The following is an 18844-nucleotide window of genomic DNA, read 5'->3' as shown; positions in this document are numbered from 1 at the left end:
GTGAATCTACTTGGTAGTGTTGATTTATTTTTCCTGTTCGCTGATCTTGAAGGACGTGTTTACATCTCCCTCCCTCGATTCAGCATTTCTAAAAGCGCGATTTGGAAAGACTTTAAAAGGATTTGCAAAGAAGTATAAAAAAAGCAAAGAAAAAAAAAAGAAGAGAGATTAAATCTGTCAGTGTTTAGAAAATGCTCCTGCTGCATCGGCACATCAAAATCAGCCGACTTACTAAAAATTTATGCCCTATAAAAGTTTCTTATTACTAAAGTATTGCACAAAGTTATATGAAAGGTAAAAGTAGAGAGAACTTAGTTAGTAATTGCAATGTTAATAGCGAAGCTGAACTCTTGAAGTAGTAACACGCTGAAGCTGCTGGAGATCGAACACTGAGAGAATATAGATTGGTCGGACGAGGCCTAAACTGAACCCTTTAGATTTCACTGCAAGCGCCACATTTGGAGACATCAAGGTTCATGTCAAAAGTGAAGGTTGCAGGTGGACACATCACCGATCGGTCTATTTCACAAGAAAGGATGAATGGAAACCCCTTTCAGTTTTTCGTTGGTAAAAAAAAAAAGCTATTTTGAAGTCATTTGTAGTTATAATATACAACAAATCAAGATTTGTGATTGTAACAAAGTGTGGTGAAACTTCAAGGGGTATGAAAGCTTTTGCAGGACACAAATGTGAGATAAAAGCATTTATTAAGAAGTTGATATTTAGTTGTTTCGACCACAACTTAAACTGTTTACCTTTTATATTATTATAATAATCTTGAATGCATGTAGAGAGAACACAGAGAAAAATCCACCAAAGAGGTGAAGGAAAAACATTCAACTTTGAAGCTATGTGTGGAGCTGATATAAAAAAGCATGGAAAAGTAGAGCTTACGTACCATAAATTGCAGTTTTCTTTGTATGTTTGCCCTGAATAAAACTTGTTTCCATTTCTTTCACAGACATCTGAAAAGAAACAGAGACGGGGTTTAATATACACAGGTTTGATGTGGTTAAACAAAACTGATCCTCTAACTAATCTGAAAGAAATACCAGCACAGACTTAAACGTAGCGATGCAAGATGGACACACATATCAGGGTGTATATGCAGTAACACACACATAAAGCTTATGTGAGGTCTAAGTAGCTCTGAGCTCCAGTAATCCAGTGTAGGAATGTGGAGTTAGCTCCTTTCCTCCATTCCCATGGCTTCCAGGGCTCTCGTGGTTTAACTATTTTATACTGTGCTTCTCCACCGGAGCAGAGGGAAGGAAAACACTTCTTGTGACATAAATCCGTCAGCAAGGGAAACCATTTCTGACTAAGGAACCATGAATCAGCTTCAGTTTCTTTTTAAATCACTTTGACCCTCCTCCTCTTGAAGTTTGGACCCGGCTACTGAGGAAACTACACTGACTCAGTGACAGACTCAGTGACTCAGTTTATCTGCCCCCTGATTTACAGTTGTTCAGGGTGTCAGCGCCATGTGGAATTTAAAAAATTACTTGGCACAAAGTTTGCTACAGGTCCCCTGAGCTGATTGTGATTTATGGCCGGGACCTTCGACACCAATCCTCCAAACTCACAGCTGTCTGACTTGGTCTGTCATAACTCACTTGCTGCAGCAAGTTACAGATTAAATCTCTCCCACTTCTCACTTTTGGAAGGAATGTGTTTATTCCTAATAGGATGTTTGGCAAAGTATGATGTGGCTTCACACCTCACAAAGACCTCTACCCTGCTGACTAGAGAACACACACCTGCTTACGCCCCTCCTCCCCTCGTCGTCTGTCTCTCCTGCCCTCCACATAGCCCACATTCTTTCTTCTGATCTCCTCCGGTTCAGTCGTACACCCCTCCTCCTCATTCCTATTTAATAAGAAGCCCACTGTTTCCTGCCCTGATCTCCGTCACTGAAGGCCGTTGCTCTCGACGGCACCTTCTCCACCTCTGCACTGAGAGCGCGGTGCTGAGGCCGCTGCGGTCCAACTGCAGCCACGTGTTCGTTGTTATGGTTGGAGGAGAGGAGAATCAGTTAATGTTTGCTTGCTGAAGTGTTTGTACTGAATTCTGCCAAGGAGGGCAAAATGCTAATCATATTTTCCTGCTAGTTATATTATACCAGCTGTTTGATGTTTGCAATTTACTTTATAAATATTCAACCAACCGGTGTTATTTTGAGATTATTTGTGGTTATATATCATTTCATAATGCTGAAACTGCTGACAGTGAATTGTGAAAAATGCTCTACACTAAGGTTGTGTAACTTAGGAAAAAATACCATGTGAATATTTCTTCATTGAATTTAGTTTATCTCATTACTCTGACCTGGATTTATTTATTTATTTTGTGAAGCAATTGAGAAGTAGTTTTTTTTTTTTTTAGCTCATTAAAAGCCATTTTAACTTCATATTTTCATCTGGTCACACAGAAATACCTCAAATATCATAAAACAATAATCCAGATGGCAGGACTTTTAATTTGTAAAGTTACTCTCCAAAATGGCAGGAAGCTGTGAACTTTCACACCCTTGGATTTGATCAACAGGAACAGCAACATTTATAGGAGAGAAGCAATAATGTTTGCTGCCAGTTTTTTTAGGGAAACATTGGACCGACACATTTAAATGTCCTGACACAAATAACTGTATAGACCTGATGAATGGAATATAAAGCACTTGAATATGAATAATTAAATAGACAAATAAATTAACAAATCAATAAATAGTATACTGATGTATATCTGCTGTACTCTGAATCAACTCCTAATCTGGCATGGAAATATTTCTGTACACTGATAATTAGCTGATATTGGTAGTAATATGAACCATCTGCACACATTTACCTTTGCCCAACAAAGTAAACGTGTTTTACTTGTGAAATACTTTTCAGGCTTAGTGGGACTGCTACTTTAAATTCATTCTGTCTTTATTTTAGAGCAATGGAAGTTAACTAATATGAGTAACAAAAAAAAGAGGAAAAAACATCACTCTCGAAAACAAGATCTGATGTTTGGTAAATTCAGCAAATAGCCCAACCCAATCACATAAAATCTCAATAAAGTACATTCAAGTTTGTTGTCATAAGATGAGAAATGTGAAAATGTTTTACTGGAATGAATTTTTTTTTTTACAGAGGATTTTACGGTGACCAATACCGTTAGAGTTGTGTTCATTTTCAGGGTTTTATTCTCTGATTTGAAACAAAGCTGGCTCATAGTTGTCGCAGCTGCAGCTGAAACTTTGTAGAGGGGTAAAACAATGTGTCGCTGTGATTCATTTGTAGGTGTCAGCAGAGTGCCGTACGCCGCTGTGACTGAGCCTCAACAGCTCTGATCACAGACTCTTAGAAAAGTAAGCAAAGCACACACAAACACATATCACCCTAATGTACCAATGAAAGGTGGTGGGACGCCCAGACAGCGGTTCCAGAAGTCCGGGCAGCAGTCGGAGACGGTTCGGTTGCAGAACAGGTCGCAGTAGCAGATGGTGTCCAGGTAGGGCACGGTGCACAGGTCGTCCCTGCCGGGGCAGCAGCCTCCTCGCCTGTGGCAGTAGGAGCCGTACGGGTCCCTGATGCCGCCGGCATGCAGAGGACTGGCCAGCTCCCTTCTGATTCTTCTGTTTTGGATTCCCTCTCCAGAACCTTCCTGCGCAGCCAGGAGCAGCACCAGCGCAGTCAAAACAATAGGACCCATCATCAATCTGTGACCAACGAAGAAGAAGAAGTGAAACGGTTTGAGAAATTAACTTATAAAGTTGATTTTATTCCACACAAGCATGGTTTTATGTGTCATTAAAACCAATTAGTTTTGATTCTAAATTTCCAAAGTATGGAGGTTAGAGAGTAATGAATCATTCATTTAGGACAGTTGCCAATGCCCCATGCACATTCTGCTCTATGATTCACACCCACACACATCCATTGAGCCATGAGCTTGGCAGAACACACACACACACACACACACCTACACACACACGCACACACCACACACACACGCACACACACACACACACATGCACACACGCACACGCACACACACACACACACACGCACGCACACCCCCCCAAACACACACACTACACAGAAGTCTGGGCAACATCAGGAGCTCATGGTCCAAACACAATCTCATGGGATTCTTACAGACTGACCTTTTTTTCATGACTTTCCTTTAAAACAGCCAAGACAAACTGCAACCAAATTTGAAAATGCTTCAGCAAAGAAATGAAAACAACCACAAAATGATTCCTGGACTTTTGGGACAGTGAGTGCTTTAAAATAGCCTGGCAAGTAGCACGGTTATTAGAAGTAATATGTCAGAGCTTGTTGTTTATTTGTATGTGACTGTGTCTTATTATAAAAATACTTCCTTCTACAGTAACAATGACAAAGTCCAGTTTTTCTACATGTTTACATGTTGCTCTATTTGGGCTTGACTGCAAACTTTGATCCACGCATTCCCTTGTTTTGGATGCGCCTTGGAGAGAGCGCCGGTTTCAGGTTTCTAACAGGGTGGGTCCGTGCAGACGTACCGGAAGAATTGCCCACATAAATAGCATCTTTGATTGTCAAATCAGGAATCCACTCACAATGAACATTACGCACATAACAGCAAGGCTGTACTCTGCTTGAATGCGTTTTTTTTTTTTTTTTAGGTGTCCAATACCCACGCACAAAAACATGAAAGCAAACGGAAAGCACGGGATGGGCAGGAGGTCCGCTCTTTAAGACAAGAGTTTAGTTGAAGCAGATTCAAAGCAGGGCAATAAAACACCCACCCAGGTGTACATAGAGCTGCTCTGGCCTCTTCAGGTCAATGTTTTAATGGTGAGCAAGTAATTCATGGCAACTCTGACAAGGTATTGTAATGTGCAGCAACATATTCCAAAATATTTCTCCTCTGCAAAGTGTTAAAAATTTATTTTGGAAGTTGCTAAGTGTTAACTAATCAAATTGTTTAGTTTTCAATCAAGAAAATAAGCTTGCAAATGTCACGTTGATCAAAGATTAGATTGGTTACAAATCCAAGCATGTTAGAAAGTCAGAAGTCTCATTAGCCGTGTTCTGGGACGACAAAGAGTAACGTAAACGCACAGAAATATTTTTCTGTGCTTTTTTAGTTAATAAGTAGAAATAGCTTAAGTATAGGTATTAGGAAACTGGAGAAAGTTTGAGTCGAGCACTGATAGCCTAGCAAATAAATAACGCGCGCTAACACATTAACGTTGAGAACCCAGTGTTCACCCACTGCCTGTATTCACTCACTAAGAGATAATCAATTATTTATTTTCGGGGGAACATTTTTAGCTGGTGTCAAAAATGTTCTGCTGTGTCGAGCAAAAACAATCAGAAGCTAGTTTATTTGAGTAGATAAAATAAGCAATTTCAGTAAAATCTTCCTAAACGCTAGTAATAATGACATTTCTGTTGACTTAAAAGTTGGTTGGGATTTAAATAATTTGTACCACTGTTAAGCTCACTTAAAAGCTCCCCAATTAAAATGCATGTAAGCAGTCAAAACCATTTTGTTGGTGAAATTCTAACACTTTGTTTAACTAGCTTAGTAGACTAATGCTCCAGCTTAATTTTACTCCCGCTTGCTTAACAAAAGCTGCCATATGGCCTACCAGAGCTCAGGACAGCTGCTGTAGCCGAGCCACTGCAGCCACGGGGCAGATGGACCCTCGACACCGACAGACATTCACATATATACACGAGCGTGCACGTTTTACACTGAGAAGCTCAGATTCACAGCTTGTCACTGCACAGAAGGATTAGAGTTCAGAAGTGACATGACAGACATTTATTTCATCTCAGCAGCAATTGTTCAAATAAAAACCAACTCCAGTGGAAGAAATGGACTCAAAGTCAAGTTTTTTTGTTTTGTTTTTTTTAAAGAAAGTTTTATCTTTAAATTCAATATTTTGAAACACTGGACATTAATTTTGCAGAATAATTCATGGTAAAGCATTACGGGTATCTTAAGCCTCTACTAATATCAGTACAATGCAGTATTGTGGTTGTAGCAGACTTTTTAATATTCTCTCCCTGTTCATGTCACTGTTTCACTTTCTTTGGAGATATCATGGCACCACCCACCAGATAATTCTCTGTATGTCTGTAAGAGGTCTTCCTGAACTATTTCCCTCTCACAGTCCTGTCTGTGAAACACCAACATGGGTAATTGATGGTTTTACAATCCCCCTTTAGGGTTGAATAAAACAGGTGAGTGAATGGATTACATCTCTCTGAGTCGCACAAGAGGACCAGACAAACACAAACTGGCTCATAAAAATTGCTCAATCTCTAACTCGCATCCATCTTTCAATAATAAATCTTCTAGAATGTTGTGCCACTCAGTCAAACACCCAGAAAGTAAATAAATTCAAACAGTAAGACTTTGGCTAATATGCAGTCATAAATTACACCAAAAGAGAACAAAGTTCAGCAGATGTTGCAGAAATATGTTCAAGTAAGCTGAGAACAATGTACGTCTGAAAACTGTAAAGCTGCACCTGCCCGGAACCCGTCATAGGAAACAAATCTGCTGCACAGGAGCAAAATCAGTTGTTACCTGTTGGTGAAACAGAAATCTTGAGTTTATAATCCAGCAGACACCTGCAGAGTTCGGTTGCTGTGTTGCTCAGGAAGTCATTCACAGGTAGCGAGTCTGAAAGGTCAGTCCTCCTTTCTCTAAGGCTCACGCTCTAACAGGATCTGCTCTGTCAGACTGCCTTCTCTATATACATGCAGAAAGCACCGCTAACCACTCCCCCCACCCCCATTCACTCCAGGCCTGTCCCCTGCTTCACTGCCTCCTGCAAACTCTCTCTTTCACTCATACAGATTTTTTTTTCAAGTAGCTTCCTCAGTTTGATTATCTGTGAGCAGCCTTCCTCTCCTTATCACCCAGAAGCCTCCATGGTGAAATATACTCTTGGTTCAGTCTCCTGTTACCCAAGAAGCTGTCCCTTTCACTTACAGCCGTGAATTTGCCCTACATTTACTGTGCAGAGTTAAACTCTTATCTGAGGTGTTCGCAGTAGAGAGGAGCTGCTGACTCCTGCTCCTCCTCCTGGACACAGGTTGCATAAGCCCAACCCACTCGGCCTGGAAATGAGTGGACAGATTGCAGAAGACTTTCCAGCTTCTAGAAACTTACAAACAACCCCCTGGACATTAGGTTTTGGCAAAAATTAAGGCAAAAAGCTATAAATGCTCTAATGAAATATTTTTAAATAGTAGGTTTGATAGAATGAATCTTATAATGTTGCATTTCTTAATCAATTCTGTTATTTGTTTTTTTTATTTCAGTGAGTCACAATCACAACATAACAATTAAAAATTTGCAAGCACAAGCAAGAAATTTGATTTTTATTTCTTTGTTCAGTAACAGTTAAGTTGTTGTCATGCTGACATGTTAATCACAAACCCCCCCCCCCCCCCCAAAAAAAACTGTTTCTCAAAATTCATGAAGCGAGCCAATTTAGTCATCCACTGTTTTCTGGGCATTATTGATTGATTCAGAGGAGTGACATGGTGCTGAAGGAAGACGCAGCTGTGCGTTAAACACCCCCTCCCTGCTCGATCAATAAACTAAAAGCTGAATTGATAATGGAGGCACAGCAGGGTGTCAGACAGGGCGGGGCTGGAGGATGGGAGAGACAGGAGAAACAAAATGAGTGACCACATAAAGAGACCTACAGCTCATAACATATATTCACAAAAATACTCATGCAAAAACAATAAGTCTTTGTTTATAATCAATGTCTTACATTCACGCAGAGTTAGATCAGTTAACATTACTGATGTTGTTTTTACAAGGTAAATGCCAGAATAATGAGAGGATACTTTTTGCTTCAATTTTAGCTTAATTTATACTTTCTTTAAATGTTGAAGCTTAAGCTTGATATACAAGTCGAGAAGATACAGCTCACAATCCGAGTCAAGTCAGCGCGTATTTATAGTTTAAAGCACACCTGGAATATGCAACATGATGGGGAAAAAATGATAAAAATCAGATATCAGGAAGAGAGCCATGGACATCCACAGTCCCGTGAGTACAATCTAAATGTATGCAGGTCCTGCAAGTTTTAATGTCCATACATACTGTTGAGAAAGGAGATGGTCTCTTTGTCACACAAATGTTTTGATTCAAAAAGGACGTACCAATCCCAGAACAAAAGTAAAATAACTGTGAAGTATCTTTCTGAAGCAAGATCATTATCCACAGTAAAATGGATGGTGACACTGGCTGAAGAAGAAGTCATCACCCAGAAAGCAGCATAAAAAGCTTTGCAGTGTGCAAATGAACAATAAGATGGAGACCTCAGCTTTTAGAGACGAGTCTTGTGGTTGGATGAAACCAAACTTGAAGTGTTTGTCTAGAGTGATCATTTGAAAGGGGAACGAGGAAGCTGAAGTACAGGTGTGACATCATCAGGTGTTGTTGCTGAAGCGACTGGCGCATTTCACAAAACAGATGACACCACGCAGAAAGAACGTGACTTAGAAACACTGAAGCAACATCTCAAGACATTAGCCATGAGTCAAACTTTGGTTTTCCAAACAGGACCCTTCAGCGAACCACCAAAGTAACTACAACAAAGTAAACCGCTAACAAGTCCTGACCTCAGTCCCAGTTTACCCAAAAGATGTGGACAGAGCAGAAAAGGTGTGTGCAAATACACTCAAATGGATTTTTGTGTAATTACATATTTTAATATATTAGACATGACAAATACGTTCTTACCTACTTGCAAATATCAATTTCATCAATTTCATTCAAAATAGAAGATAGATGACTACTAATAAAGGGCATTGATTGAGGTACTGTTCCATTTAGTATTTATCTATGCAACACTTTCCAGGGAAAATGTTTTTTTTTAATGTTTTTTTGGCAGTTTGTTTATCCTCATATATAAGTGTGACTTAAAACAAGCTTAAATTTGAAATGCTCTCAGACTATTACTGGATGAAGGAGTTCTGGGTAATCGGTTTTCTTTTCAAACAGGCCTATAATTATATATTTAACAAGTGTTACACGCCTTGTTCCTCCTGAAACTAGGGGCCCCCGAGCTATCTTTACAGTGTTCAAATGTCACCAGACTCTCCATCATTCGTAAACCACAACTCTACGTCATTTGGTGGTAGTAACACATAAAGAACTATGCATAGCTGCTGGCATCATGCAAGTCACTTCTGGAGAAGAATGGTGATGACGCTCCTTTAACCGTAAAAGCAAGAGAATGAAAAGGCGTGTTTGTAAAAGTCTGAAGACCCTCAGGAACACATAAATGACCCCTGAATCATAGAAGGCTGTCACAGCAAATGAGGAAGCCTGTGACTCATGTATAGATCAGTGAAAACAAGAAATGTGAGAAGGATGTTTCACAACATCTGTAGGCGATCTGTCATAAGACACACGTATGGACGTACAGTCAATGTGTAGGCAGGATCCACACTACAGTGACTCAGACCTGACCTCTAAATTACCCAGAGCAGAGTGGTCTGCTATCAGATCAGCAGTGCTTCTGTTGGTGAGGTAATTCATGAAGAATAGACTGAACCATTGAGCCTGAAGGCAACAATTGAGCCAAAAAAAAAATACTGCAGGGACACTCCGAGGGAAAATAAATTTTCCATCCAGGCACACTCACACAAAAAGTGTGCACTCATTGAGGTCAGTGTACTTCTGTGTGTGTGTGGCATATATTTCGTTAATTTGGAGCATTTTGTGGAAATAAATATGAGCAGAATCTGGAACTGACAACTGAGCGGCGTGGGCCGGTCACATACACGCACAGTCATCCTGAGGAACAATCGCTCTCTTTTTCTGAACTGTTGCATCACAATCATCCCATGGAGCTACAAAAACATGGGCTCCAGCTGCACTGCGTCACAGTGGGGGTCTGCATGCAGCCCTCAGAGCAGAGACATGTCCATCTTGACGCCCCTGGTGGATTTCCTGCTCCAGGACATGTGCAGCTGATAGTAAACAACAAGGATGGGTGTGATGGTGAAATGCTGATCCAGAGCAGAGAACATCAGCAATGTGAGTGTTTTCAGTGCTGTTACTAAGAAAAAAACACCCACATGTTAGTTTTTGATGTGAAGTTCAGATATTTGGGAGAAAATCATTGCACTGTTTGTGTTTCTCTGCAGCTGGAGTGTTGACACTGATGGTGTTGCTCTGGGGAGAAATGGAGAGTACATGACTCAAAGAAAGCAATTTAAATAAACTAAATGTGAGTAATATGGAAAATTTGAGAGGCCATATCCATTTCTGTTTCTTATTTGAAATTATAATGCTGCCTCACATTTTATTTAATCTTTTTTTTTTATGGTCCAAGAGAAAAGATACATGTGGGTCATTAAAATTGTGAGTTATTTCTAGAGATTAAGAAAGCAGAAACAACCAAGACAGAAAACCAGTACATCAAAAGGCCAAACAGCATTTCATTTCCAGTTTTGAATCTTGAAGTCACGTAACATTTTAAAAAATATATATATATTATTATTTTTGGGGGGGATTGTGGGAAGAAATCCAGCATCAATTTATTTCACAAAAGCATTGTGGAAACTATCTCAAAGCAAAAAATGTGGCAGAAACAACCATTACATTCCTGATGAATCAAGAATTCTTGACAGATGGACAAGCCACAGGTAAGAAATCTAGGATTTAGCACTGTTTACAGTACTCAAGTTGTTGGGGTTTTTTTTACAAAGTGAGAAAAATGACTTTTTAATATAATCAAAGCAAGAGCCTTTGCTAATGCAGCAGTCTGCTCATGAATGGCTTCGTTGGGAGTAAAGAGACCAGGGTGTCTCATTTGAGAACCTCTGGGTCTCATGTTTGCTTTTGGATCATAATGTGGTTTTCTAGGAGTCTCATCCAGATGCCTCTAGAGATGAAGTGACTTTATATGCATTTGAGCCAGAGACCATCTTAGGATGAAAAGGGGAAAGTCTTGTCTCACCCGTTTTGCTTTTATTCCTCAACTTTACAAGATAAAATTTTATAACTTTGTCAGCAAACATAAATATGTGTCTAGTAAAAAGAATATCAAGGTGGGAGACGTCTCCCCTGAGGCTCCAAAACAAACCATAGAGTGTGTTATAGCGCAGTTCGTGAGCAATTAATCAGTCAACTGTGGATTTTTAACAATATAATTGTTGCTAAATAAAAGATCAGGGGGACAAGTAAACTCTCCAACAATGTTAAGGCACCCTTCACCAGTAAAAGAAACATCCACGGACTTTTATAACACATTTATATAGCTACAACTACTGAAGACAAGGACAGTGAAGAGCCACATGTAAGAAAAAGTGCCAGCTGCGGTGGCTGAGGAAGAAATACTTTCTCAAAGGAAAGCATTGACCTGAAAAATGCATGACAAAAATATAAGATGTGAAACTGAGGCCAGAGGAAGTATATTAATCATGAAATGACTGCTTAAGAGGCAGAAATAAATCTTCCACATATAATAACTTTTGACCAAAAGCCACTTTTTTTGTTATAATAAACACTAAACTTGTTTTTAGTTATTATGTCTTTAAAGACTTCCTAGATCGCTTTGCTCATGGGTAAATAAAACCAGTGGTCCAGATTAGCATGAGTCTTTCCAGGGAATTGTGCTGCATATATTCTTTCATAAACCTGACTTCAGTTTATTTCATAATCTGTAGCTGTAAGAATTTGAGTTTTTGCTTGAAGAAATTTAAAGAAATAAAAAAATAATCCAAATATTGGGGTAGAAAAAAAAGACAGTCATAGCTGTGTCTGATCATAGCTATCAATAAGACTAAAGTCTAAGACAATAAGACTAGTGGTGTTTTTTATTTTGCTACCCTTGCATGTCTGTCTCTGTCTCACCTCATATTGATTGTGAAAGCACTGACCCCACACACTATTTATTGCTGACCAAGAAATTGCAGACTCTGAATCACTCAGACAGATGAAGACCTGACCTGTGAATCAGAATCAAAGAGCCGTTCGTTCTTCCTGATCAGATTCACCAGCTCAGCACATGCAAGGAAGCTCTGTATGTGATCAGTGGAACTTTAATCATAGGTATGTGCAAATAGCACTCATCGAAATGCATAATACAGAAAATATTTACTCATAGTAAGCTCATTTTATATGACTGTCAGCAATCATTCAAGTTGTCTAAATTCTGAGTCATTCTTTCTTCGGATGAATATAAAATAAAAAGCTTACTCTGGAATTTACATAGTTGCAACATTTTTAAACTAGAATGTGCTTTTGCTTTGAAAGATATCCAGCGAAATTCCCTCGAGTTTATGAATTTTCTTACTTGAACTTTACTGTTGCTAAGAACATAAGATCTCATATTAACAAGACGAGATACTTCAATGTCACGACCTTTCAGACCTACAAAGAGTTTGCCGATGGTCAGACGGAAGGAAGTGTAAATATTCTAACAAGGTAGCCGAGCCAATAACCTGCAAGCACAATGAGTAATAACGTTTTGAAATGTTTTTTCTGCCTCCAAAACAAGAGGTATGAGAGTTAGTATTACTTTATTTGGTAACATTAAGAAAGTCACAGGGCCCCTGATATTCTGGCACTACAAAAACAAATCCTCGCCCACTTCCCACTGATGTTTATTGCTTCCTTAGTTCCTCAGGGACTTTCAATCTTTTCTCAAGAAAATGAGTCACAGTTGCAATCCATGAAGCCCTGAAAAGACCATCCAAATCCTGGGGATTTTTAATGCTATACTACTGTATTCATCCATGATAAAGGTGCAGTTACTACAGGTTGGGCCCGTGTTGCTTTCAGAAATACTATAATTCTTTATGGCATATATCCAAGAAGGTGTCAGCAAAAGTTTCTCCAAGATTTTAGCCCACATGATACTGGAAATTTGTTAACTACACATTCAAGTGTTTCACCACATCCCAAAGTTGCTTTACTGAATTGAGTGACCATGGAGGCTACTCCAGATAGTGAACTTATTTTTAAGTTCAATGAACCGGGTTCAGATTATTCAGGTTTTTTACATAATGTACTAATCTGCTGAAGTGGTCATCAGAAGATGAGTACACTGTGGTCTTGAAGAGATGGACACGGTCAATTACAACAGCTAGCACTATCCAACACACCGTCATGCTATAGTTAGCTACCTAAATGGTCCATTCAGATCACATGGATCCACCAAGTTCTGGTCCTATCATCTGAATGATGCAGCCAAAACCAAAACTCACAAGACAAGGCAACATGTTTTCAGTCTTTCCTTGTCCATTTTTACAAAAGTGGCTCTCAGTCTGATCTGCTGCTGGTTGAAGTTTCTATCTGCATTCAGACTCAACTCTCACCCACATTCAAAGTCCCTAAATCCCTTATCTTACCTATTCCTTTGCTAAGTTTTCTTCACCATCTGTAGATGAGTAAATGCATGGTGTTGCTAGCATGGCTAAATTATTATTTGTTTTAACAAGCCACTGAATAGTATTATTTTGTAAAGTGGTGGGTGAGTGTGCATCCAAATGTGCTATTTATCAAATTCATCATCTACGTTAAAATAAGTGCAGGATTTTTAAAAATCATTTTTATTCATTAGCCACAGAGGAGAAAGTCACACTTCAAAGATCTTGAAAGATCTTTTATGGTGGCTAAAAAAGTTCCAAAAGATCATTGATGATGTTTGATCACTTCAGAATAACTGCACGGTAACCGCACAAAGGATTACACAGCAAAGTCAGCGCCTAAAGGTGTTACTCTCTAATCAACCGAAGATCACAAGTAGATGTTGCTCTTTGTAACATGCGGTGACTTGTCCCTTTCTTTCCTCACACACACAGTATGCAAGGTTGAAAAGATGTGAGATAAGAAAACATTCCTGGTTGGGTAAATTCTGTTGCAATCAGCATATTGGTATAAAACACTCTCCATTTTCACTTTAGCAGAAGATTTAGAAAGTGGGCCGTGAATGGTGCATCCGTTTAAGATTAAAAGCACCTCTTGATATAAATTTACCCAGTTCTTATGTTTTGTCACGTCTTTGATTCAAAGAGAAGAGAAGAGCTCAGGTGGTCCTTGATTCACTCTGTCCTCTTCAAATCGTCTATTATTACATTCCCAAGAGAGAAGAAATCCTATTCAATATATTTTACCCAACCCCACACAAAAAATCTCCTTTAGCATTTATAAGAAATGTTTGGGTTCACCTGCAATTGGACAATATTCTTCGCAAGCGTCTCACCGTTGAAGGTAGAGAAATCAAAAGGAGAAAGAATGAATACTTTGCAAAAATAAAAGAAAATTTCAGACCGGCTTAGTACCCAGCTTTATCAGTGAGATTGCAAAACTCTGCTGTCTAGTAATACACAAGAAACCAGTTCAATTCAATAATGGTCAAAAAAGCCAGAAGCACTGTCAATTATTTATTTGGCTCAGTTTTTGTACTTTGTATGACCCTTATATTCCTTTGCATTCTGAGATACGAGATATAGATGAAAGTGAAGAATATATTAATTCTGATATGTCCACTGAAATGAAGTTAAAATGGAAAACTTAAAAAACAAAACTGAAACAAAAGTATTAAAAGCCAAAAAAAAAAGCTACAACAGGGATTCTTTCTGTGGACATTAGCAGAATAAATAGAACTTGGGTTCACAATAGATCCTTACGGAGTGAAATTTAAGCCTTTAGATCAATAAATAGAGCACGAATAGCCAAAACAAAAAGGTAATAGAAAAGTTACTTATCCACGAGTTGGTAATAAAACATAAAGGTCATAAAACAGAGACAGAGGAAGGTCAAAAGACTCTTCAGCTCCCGTCTCGCCTGTCTGGATCTTTCACTTACCCACATCAGCTGGTAAAACTAAACATGTTTAGAGTTTACATAGGCAACAAAATCTAGTGATATTCCAATAACTGCACTTCATCCCTCCACAATTTGGTCATTCCTTTTTAACTTTTTACATATCGCTAATTTAAAACCAATAAATATCTGCATGCAAAGTAAGTCAATCAGTCCCAGTAGTCTTTATAACATTTAATTTAGGCGCCTACTATCACAGTGTTTAAACCACGAGTGACATCAGGTAATAAATTTCAGGCTTCAGGCAAATCTGAATCTGTGATGCAGAGGCAGTTCCTGATACAGACTGTATGGCTCACCACCCAGGGTGGCATGCCATGGTAGGAGGCATAAATAGCACAAAACCAAAGTTACCTGGCTGTTATCTTGTTGCAAGAGTCCCCAGCGTAAAATTTCTGCACAGTATACAGAAAATGTATACTGTGTTTACAGTTAGAGCACAGTATACAAAAAGTAGTTATTTTACATGAATCTGGACTTATTTTGATCATTGATCATTGACTACACAATTTTAAATCCTTGAACCTTCGGTCAATCTCAGAGAACCCTAAAAAGAGTAGTCAGTAGTAATAGAATCACTTTAAAATTAGACAAATTTTCTTTTATCATAACTGTAATTCTAGTTTTTCCTGTAAATTAACTAACAGGTGACTTCTAGAAAATTTAATTCTACGTTGTTAAAATAAATAAATAAAAAATGTTGCCACTAATCAGCAGTTAGTTTTGGTTGATTTCCTATTTCAGCTTTACATCTAAAACAGGAAAATGTACATTCAGTATAAAACTGAAAACAAAGAAGAGATAAAATGAAGGCCCCAAAGTGGCCTCAGGTCTTGCTTTCAAGAAGTCCTGTTACTTTATATTATTGCTTGATAATTTTAGTTTTTAAATCAAGTTTTGATATGCTTAAAAGGTATTTCTTTTGTGAATTTACACTAGTGTGCCTGGTAGCATATATTATATTAACACATCTGGGTGGCTAACTATAGAAAATGCAGCTCATTTTAGAGTGCTTATACTGACTCAGAGTGCTGGAAGCTGAACAGATTCCAGGTTGTAGTTTCAAATGTGGCCCTAGTGGACAGTTAAAACAGCCTAATGTTTAGTAAGTGTTTACACTTCTGTAGATTGATGACCTGACACTCAAATGTGTGTCTAAGGAACTAATTATGTGCAGAAAAGATATGGAGGCATGTTAAAAAAAACCACCTAGGATTCCCCATGAAAGCCTGTTTTTCTCACTCATGGTATTTTATTGCATATTTAAAATAAATTTTAATAATACTTAGAAAGCCAAGTAATACAAATAAACAATACAAACAAAAAAGTGACCATTTGGAATTTTTTTTGGTACATTTTCATTAATATAAACAGTAAAGACATTAGAAACTTAAAAGAATGATTTCATGGTGTTAAAACTTTGGTTTTCATTTGTGTTTCTGTTTTGATCATTTCTTTTCAAGTCGGTTTGAGTCTGCTGGTTTGGCACTGGAGCAAAAGCAAAGTTTAGATTACCTATAAAAATGTTCTTTGGATATCGAGTCTAACACAAGTATTTGAACATCAGACATTGTTCGCAAAACACAATATGGGATTCTGGGGGTTGGGGAGGATATTATGCCAGCTGTGAAGCAGTGCTGGAGGCATTATTATTTGGAGAATCTGTCCACCTCACCACCACATAAATCAACATGAAAGTATTTGTATATGTTGTTCTAAGTTTTTCCCCTGATTGATCAAATATTTATTGCTTACATTTATACTTTAATAAGTAAAACAATGTTAATTTTAGTTGCTTTAACTTTCTTTCCCAAAGATGAAAAAAAAAAAAAACTTCTTCCACTTACTTGAAAGAGCTTTACATCATAAAAATCACAAAGTCATGCAACATAGAATCAGCAATCAAATCCACATTACATTAAGTCAAGTGCCGTCGTTAAATTCGTAGTTGATTACATTTCAAATAAAACTCTACACAGGTGGGTGTTTAGTCTGGATTTAAAGGCACTCAGTGTTTCAGCTGTTTTACAGTTTTCTGGAAGTTTGTTCCAGATTTGTGGTGCGTAGAAGCTAAATGTTGCTTCTACTTGTTTGGTTCTGGTTCTGGGGATGCAGAGCAGAACCAGAACCAGAAGACCCGAGGGGTCTGGAAGGTTGGTACAACAACAGCAGATTTTCAGTGAGTCGAGGTGCTAAGCCGTTCAGTGATTTATAAACTAACAACAGTATTTTAAAGCCTATTCTCTGAGCTACAGGGAGCCAGCGTAGGGACTTTCTTATTTTACTTTATCATTATCGAATGAGTCACTGCAGAGTGACACGTGTACAGATTCTTCTGGAATATCCTCTATGCCGATAAACAAAATGAAGGGAGGTGGGCTCTGAGGAGCAGCTTATTTTGTTTGGAGTAGAGTAGAGTTTAGAGGCCAAGCTCTGGGCCCTGGAGGTTGCAGCATCAGCAGCACTCCTGTCTTTAATGTCTGTTTATCTCATCTCACTCCTACAACAGCAAGACAAGTGAGGCACTGAGGTACAGAGGGATGGAAGACTGAAGAGGCATTCATGCTTTTAAACCTTCCCACATATTTTCTCTAAATTATCCTTTGAGACCGGTTGATTGTTTATCTAGGGGTTTATATCAGCCATATTTATGCTGGCAGGAAGTGTCCGAAGCAGACCAGCTTCATCGGTGGGAGGCTGTCAAGCAGCAGCAACAACAACATGCTGTTGATGATTTCAGTCTCGTACGAGCGAGTAGCTTCCTTTCAGCCTCTGCTACAAGCTGGCAAAGACGTGAGGTTACATTCTTGCAGCACATCCAGCATCATGTTCCATGTCAAGCAACCATGTGTAGATGGTTACCATGGGGACTGGGATAGAAACGGACCAGATAAATGTCACAAAAGCAGAAACTGCCTGAAAAGGGCTCAGCGCCTTGCCTGGAGGACACAGCCCTCGTGTTTTAGGGTGATCGAGTTTCAGCCACAAGATTTTTGTCCAAAATGATGCAAATAATATTTTTAGTTTTTGTGTTTCTGATGCCTGAAGACATGTCACTTTTTCGTAGAAAGTTAAAACTACCTAGCTATGATTCCATACTGACCTGATGCAAAAAGTATGTGAATGTGAAGCTTTTTAATACTCAAAGAAGACAGGATCAGAGCAACAAGAACCAATGACAGCCCTTCTAATCTTGCTACTAATTTTTAATTAGATTTTCATTGTGTTAAATTACATAGGCGTAACGCCTTTGAAAATCTTATTTCTTGTTTTTACGCTTGTGGCTTTCTCCATATTCCTCTTACGGTATCTCTTTTTTTTTTCTCTCAGCATAGGGAACAATTTCTTATTTATCCATCCAAGGATGTTCTGGGAATCCCAAAATATCTCAGACACTCTATCAGGCATCTGCAGAGGGAGTTAATAAACAAAATAAGAGTGTTCTAGTCGGAGGACATGGCAAGGTTGCGCTCTTGTTCGTTTCTCTTGTTTGGACTTCCTCAGGCTGTGTATTGTGTGAAACAGAGGAAAAAACATTTCCAGGTTCCAGAGTTTCAAAATAGTTGTTGCTCAAACAGACTTCACTTTAATTTGTCTTTATTGTAAAATTGAAATTCAGTTTCAAAGATCACTTTGTGTATTCAGCTGTGTTGTAACAGACATTCACATAAAGGTTTTGAAAAGCAACGATCAGACTGCTAAACAGTGGTGGGAAGTAACGAAGTACAAGTACTTTGTTACTGTACTTAAGTACAATTTTCGTGTATCAGTACTTTACTTAAGTAGATTAAATAATGGATACTTTCTACTTTTACTCCACTACATTTTACAGTAAGTATCTGTACTTTCTACTTCACTACATTTCTACAAAACTGTCGCGTTACTCGTTACATCCAAGTCGCGTTGCTCTTTCTTTCCGTTAAAATGTGAAGTTCAGGGACTTAAGGTGGCGCCGTAAAATCCGAGCAATATCGTAACTTACGTGTCTGTTGTC

At 38.6% G+C, this 18844-nt stretch overlaps 1 protein-coding gene and 1 long non-coding RNA gene across 3 annotated transcripts in view; one reads left to right on the top strand and one right to left on the bottom strand.

Annotated features, from left to right (window-relative positions):
• tinagl1 (tubulointerstitial nephritis antigen-like 1) overlaps positions 1-18844 on the bottom strand; it is a 39115-nt gene that overhangs the window by 15309 nt on the left and 4962 nt on the right. The window contains exons 1-3 of one of the 2 annotated variants that reach the window (XM_008421928.2): positions 6574-7004; positions 3393-3703; positions 899-965 (exon numbers count right to left, since the gene is read on the bottom strand). In XM_008421928.2, coding sequence (XP_008420150.1) covers positions 899-965; positions 3393-3699 — 374 coding nt within the window. In that variant the 5' untranslated portion in view covers positions 3700-3703; positions 6574-7004. Of the gene's footprint in view, positions 1-898; positions 966-3392; positions 3704-6573; positions 7005-18844 lie in introns of those variants that run through there. The other variant, XM_008421929.3, reaches the window with a different exon arrangement.
• LOC145553915 (uncharacterized) lies at positions 8893-10263 on the top strand. Its single transcript, XR_014089954.1, has 2 exons — positions 8893-10053; positions 10164-10263. It is a non-coding gene; the product is annotated as an uncharacterized LOC145553915 (long non-coding RNA).

The sequence above is a fragment of the Poecilia reticulata genome, chromosome 11 (assembly GCF_904066995.2).
Source record: "Poecilia reticulata chromosome 11, P_reticulata-male-v2, whole genome shotgun sequence".
NCBI lineage: Eukaryota > Metazoa > Chordata > Actinopteri > Cyprinodontiformes > Poeciliidae > Poecilia > Poecilia reticulata.
This window is presented reverse-complemented; position numbering and strand designations above follow the sequence as displayed.